At 45.2% G+C, this 5,823-nt stretch overlaps 1 protein-coding gene across 1 annotated transcript; it reads left to right on the plus strand.

The window, feature by feature from the left end:
- The first annotated feature begins 278 nt into the window (after positions 1 to 278).
- On the plus strand, positions 279 to 2,057 carry BHLHE23 (basic helix-loop-helix family member e23). The gene has a single exon (XM_071446799.1). It carries the CDS (start codon positions 469 to 471, stop codon positions 1,141 to 1,143), a length of 675 nt encoding a protein of 224 aa, XP_071302900.1. The 5' UTR covers positions 279 to 468; the 3' UTR covers positions 1,144 to 2,057.
- Positions 2,058 to 5,823: the final 3,766 nt, after the last annotated feature.

Below are 5,823 nucleotides of genomic sequence, written 5' to 3' on the forward strand. Positions count from 1 at the left end.
TGAGCTTCCAACATCCAGGGGCAGAGCGTTAGACAGAGGGGAAGGGAAGGGAAGGGAAGGGAAGGGAAGGGAAGGGAAGGGAAGGGAAGGGAAGGGAAGGGAAGGGAAGGGAAGGGAAGGGAAGGGAAGGGAAGGGAAGGGAAGGGAAGGGAAGGGAAGGGAAGGGAAGGGAAGGGAAGGGAAGGGAAGGGAAGGGAAGGGAAGGGAAGGGAAGGGAAGGGAAGGGAAGGGAAGGGAAGGGAAGGGAAGGGAAGGGAAGGGAAGGGAAGCGCGCTGCCCTGCGATTGGCGGCGGGTGTCCCCGCGGCCCCTGTCGCCGATATAAGTGCGGCGGGGCCGTTGTGCGCTCACTGCCCGCCCCCAGCCCGGGCGCAGCGCCGAGCGGAGCGGAGCGGCGGGGCCGCCTCCTCCTCCTCCTCCTCCTCCTCCTCAGCGCCCAGGCAGCGGCGGCCGAGCGGGATTGCCGGCGATGGCTGAGCTCAAGTCTCTGGGCAGCGAGGCGTACCTGGCGCTGGCCCCGGGCTACGGGCCCTCGGCTTTCGCCTACGGGGCGGTGCGCGGGGGCGCCGAGGGCCCGCGGGGCGCCTACCCCGGGGGCGGCGGGGCGGACTTCCACGCCGGGGCCATGGGCAAGTCCGCGGAGAGCAGCGGCGAGCAGAGCGGCGATGAGGAGGACGGCTTCGAGGCGGGCGTGAAGGGCGGCGCGGGCTTCGAGCGAGAGGGGAAGCTGAAGGGGGGAGCCCTGGGCAAGAAGCCCAAGGAGCAGCGCTCGCTGCGCCTCAGCATCAACGCGCGGGAGCGGCGGCGGATGCACGACCTGAACGACGCGCTGGACGGGCTGCGCTCCGTCATCCCCTACGCCCACAGCCCCTCGGTGCGGAAACTCTCCAAAATCGCCACGCTGCTCCTGGCCAAGAACTACATCCTCATGCAGGCGCAGGCCCTGGAGGAGATGCGGCGGCTGGTGGCCTACCTGAACCAGGGCCAGGCGCTGAGCGCCCCGCTGCCCGCCACCCTCAACCCCTTCGGACAGTCGCCCGTGTACCCCTTCGGCGGCGCGGCCGTGCCCGGCTGCCCCGAGAAATGCACTGCCTTCACAGGAGCCGCCTCCGCCCTCTGCAAACACTGTAACGACAAGCCTTGACTTCGGCTTTCTTCGGGCTTTTCCTTTTTTTTTTTTTTTTTGGTTGTTTGTTTGGGTTTTCTGGTTTGGTTGTTTGTTTTTGGTTTTTTTCTTCTTTTTTCTTTTTGAGTGGTTGGTTTTGTTTTCTTTCTATGCACTTTTCTTCCCACTGCCATCAGCCCTGGCTTCCTTCCATCAGTTAAGTCTGGGTTTTCTCTTTTGTTCTTCATACCCCCCCCCGTCCCCATTTGGAAATGTTTGGCAGTTCACGTGGACCCCCCCCAAAACACCCACTTTTTACTTTATTTAGTTTCCCCCTCACATGCAACTTCATCTGTAGAGTTATTTCCTTCCCAGCCTGTCAGTGGATTGTGAGCGTAATGTTGCTTTTCGCTTGCTCTGAGCTACAAAGTTTTTGAGCAGTTTTGAAACAGAACTATAGAAAAACAGAGAGGGAGAGAGATCTGGAAATGGAAACCTCAGTGAATTTGCTTTGGCATGATCGACCTGTGTTAAAAATAGATTAAAAGGAGGAAGGGGAAGCAAAATCCAGCTGCAAACTATGCAATGTTTCAGAATCGTGGGCGGAGGGGGGGTCTGTGTAGCCAGCTGGGGTTGGACTGCACCTGCAAATCCAAATGGAAATCATTTGGTCAGAGCTCACGGGAGGGGGGAAGTCCAGTACTCTTGCTAAAACAATTGATGCTTCAAAGTAAGATGCTTTTTTTCTTTTCTCTCTTAAAAAAATTAACCCGTTCTTGGACTGAGAGGAACCTGTGATTGTATGCTAATGCTTGCTGTTTGCCTGTTTCTCAGCTTGGTTAAGTTTTCCGGATGATTTTCCAAAGTCGTTGCTCATCATGATAAACAAAGCAAAAGGTGACTTAACATATTTATATGTATTTATAATAAATAAAAGACATGAATAACCACTTTCTCTGTCCTACATGTCTCTAAAACCAGCTGGCAGTCCCTGCAAAACCCCTGCTGGAGTCAGGTAAAGCAGAAATGGATGTGGCAGGAGCAGCTATGTGAACTTAGGGGAATTATCAGAATACTTGGGAAAAGCTTGTGGATATTCAGCTCCTTATCAGCAAGGATTTGCATTTTTTCTCCACTTTCTCCTGAATCATGAGCACACAAAAAAATGTTGTTTATGTCTGACTCTGAGTTAAGCAAGCAGGGGTTTAGGTTGTGTATTCTGACACTTGCTGGGGAATGCTGTGCCCCGAAAGTGGTGTTTGACTGGGGTTATTGTAGCAGCGAGCTTAGCTCTGAGCACCCCTATGAAAAACACGGCAGGGAAGGAAATCGCTTAAAAAACTCTGCTTATCCCTTTGGTTGGTTTTCTGTTCTCTCTACAGCTTAATCCTAGGTCTACATCTGGGGTTTGGGCCACTTAATATCGTGACTGAGCTAATGATCTCTTGCCAATATTGACTGTGTTCGTACAAGTTACAAAGTGCGTCTCGCGCTGGCCGAGTTCTCCGTGTCGCTTGTGTTGGGTTACTTTGGTTTTCTGGTTTATGTTGTTCAACGCTTTGGTGCCTTGTATGCTTCACTAGTAATTATATAATAATAATAATAATAATAATAGAGGTGCATTCAGTGCTTTCTGTTGGGGTTGGAAATACCCACCCAATGTCAGAGCAACCACATAAACTGGTACAGTCGCAGCCTCAGGGGCTCGAGCTGTCCGTGGCCATTTGTGTTAGGAGTGGGGTGTAACTATTTAGGGTTATTAAACCAATTTCCATGCCTGTCGCTAGTGTTATGCTAATTTGAAAAGGACTGCCATCCCTCTGAAGCGCTTGTCCATGGCACTTAGTTTTAATTAATACATTTCCAAAAGACTTTTTGTGTTTGGAAAACGAAGTGTGTGATTAAGCCTTATTCATAAAGACATATGTTTAAAACTGGTTCCTGCTCATTTCCATTTTTATATCTTCATTTCTTTCCTGTAATTAAAAAAAAACCGGAAAAAATTAGAGTAGTTTTACAGAACAATTTATCTCTTGTACCTTTCTCTGTAAATGAAAATTTTGAAAATGCTCTTAAAGCACGTCTGATGAAGCAAAAGCCGACCAGAACCCCTACTAAAGCAAAAATGACTGGAAACTGCAGATCAGCAAAGGTCACTCAAAATTTTGCAGACTGAGTTGTTGCTAGGAAATATTTGATAAAAAAGAGGCCAGTTTAACAGACAATTATAATTTTTTAAGTAGAAGTATGTTACTTCTGGTTAAAATTAGAGAAGATTGAGAATATTTAAATGGAGATTAACTTAACTGTTCATTTTTCACCAAAACTTAAATAGTTGGAGAATAAAGTATTTAACAGCTTAATATTTAATCTGAGTTTGGTTTAGTTAAAGACTTAAGGCTAAAAATAATGGAATTTGTAATTGCTTCTTTGTCAAATAATTATGGCCCAAAAAAAGAAGTCTTACTAATTTCAGAGCCTAAAAACTCTTCACAGTCTGAGACAAGCCATTTTTGGAATTATGGGTTTTAGTACAGTGATTGTTTTAACTCTCTTCCTTTTATTTATGTCAGCAAAAACTTTTTCATGCTATCATACCTACCTGGAACCCTAAAATTCTACCTTCTGAGAGTTCTTGAAATATTTAGAAGGCTCTTCAAGAGCCTTCTTGGAATTGGAATTAAATGGAATCAGGAGGCTAAGTAAAGAATTTCAAATACAGAAGAAAACACCTGCATTAAAATTTTTTTTGGAAAGAAAAATAGCTGTTAAAAGGCCAGATATTAAAAACAAGTGCAGAATTTATCAAAACAATACTAAAGGTAATTAAAGTACAACAGTTTCAATTCAAAAGGAAAAAGAAGATGAATCATAACTTTTCCTGCAACAAACAATATTAAACTCAAAGAAAGTTGACCAACTTCTCAGTTAACCTGGAATTTCAGTCCTGTGAGCTGCTTCTGTCCACCCTGGCTTGCAGGATTTTAGCTGCTGCTGAGGTGGAGCCTGTTCCAAGCCTTCTGCGTTTCCCATGGCAGGAAGGCATCTGCTCTGAGGTGATTTACACTGCACTGAGCTGCTGCTGAAACTGCTACCAAGTGAATGCCTAATACTTCTCAAAGATTATTTTGTTGGCAGGGGATAAACGAGCAGCTGACCATTGCATTTGTGTGTGGTAAGCATCAGTGCTATCCTTGCAGCTGTGTGTGGTTATCCTGAGGATGAAGTCCTGTATTTGTCATTTGTTTTTCCCCTTCTCTGGCAAATTTTATGTACCATGTAAGGTTTTAAGTGTCTCTTTCCATTTGGTGTTTCAGAGAATATGAAGGGAAGACTTGAGAAAAACTGAAGATTTTTTTTTCTGCTCAAATGTTCTTGTTATGATGCTTGCTCTTTTTTTTCCCCAAGAAGGATTTATTGTGTATGCTCAGATGGAACTGAAATACAGACCATGTGTTCTAATGTATTTATTATGCTGATTTGTTCATATTTGGAAGAAAACATAATGCCAACTTTTAATTAAATACAATATATTGTTTTCTAACCTCACTTAGTTTTTCTTTGAACTCCAAGACTGAACAGCAAGAAGTGTCAGAAAGAGGAAATGCTGCTTCGCTATCTGTTCTGTATTTTAACTTGTGTAATTCTTGTCAGTAACCAAAAATGAAGGTTTTACTAACCAATTTATATAATGTCACTAATAGGGGATTGAAAAACTGCTGCCAGCTTGCACTGCATCAGCCCAGGTTTGACATTAGCAGTCTTGAGCCTGCCAAGTAAAATGTTCTTTAACCAAATACAGGGAAGCAACAGGTTTGAAGATGGAGGGCCCAGAAGGCACTGTCTACCTCAGATACCAGCAGAAAGTTAAATGAGTTGGAGTTCCTGGAAAGAAGCATGAGAATCATGAAGCTTTTCTTGTCCTTTAATCCATATCAATGATTTTCTGTCATTCTCTCACAATACCTGAATATTGCTGCCCGCTGAGCTTGTTTCCAAGACTTTAGAAAGTGATTGCTTTCTGTTCTCAGATAATTTTTCTGGTATTGATCTTCACATACACATTTCCATCATTTCCATTTTTTAAGAGCACTAGACATTTTTCAGGGTGAAATGAAGGTAGGGCCCAACCCTGGTGCAGTTTTGCACATTGGCAGCATTGGTGATGTTGGTGACAGCAAGACGGGGCTTGGCACTCCGGGGCACAGTGCTGCTTTCTGACCCCACAAGCCACCTTTAAGAGCCTTCAGAGGCCCAGAAAAGCTTTATACCTTTATTATATCAGCTCTGTAGCAGGTGTAAAGTGTAGGGCATGATAGATAAACCCCTTTTAAAGCTTTTGTGGCTTTTCAGACCGAACCGGCGCATTGACAGCGAGAGCCGCGGCACGTCCCACCAGGCTGAGTCCTCACAGGCAGCAAGTTTCCAGCCCAGTTTGCCACAGCTGGAATTATTTCGTTTACAATTTAGGAAAACAAAACCAAGCATTCCATGTTTCACTTCCACAGCATTGTGCTCATCAAGTGTGTTCCTTGAGTGGACTCTTGAAAAGAAGAGGTTGGTCACTGCAGCGTTATTGAAATTTGTTTTACCTGCTCTTGTTCCTTGCCGTGTGAGTTATCAGCAGAGAAATCATTGCTTTGATCTGAATCAGTGAAAGTGCTTCTAAAGAATGCTAAAATACACCAACCAATATTTTCAATTTTCAAAACTGCTTTT

The sequence above is a fragment of the Agelaius tricolor genome, unplaced genomic scaffold (assembly GCF_023055355.1).
Source record: "Agelaius tricolor isolate 1412-34295 unplaced genomic scaffold, bAgeTri1.0.p SCAF_23, whole genome shotgun sequence".
Taxonomy (NCBI): domain Eukaryota; kingdom Metazoa; phylum Chordata; class Aves; order Passeriformes; family Icteridae; genus Agelaius; species Agelaius tricolor.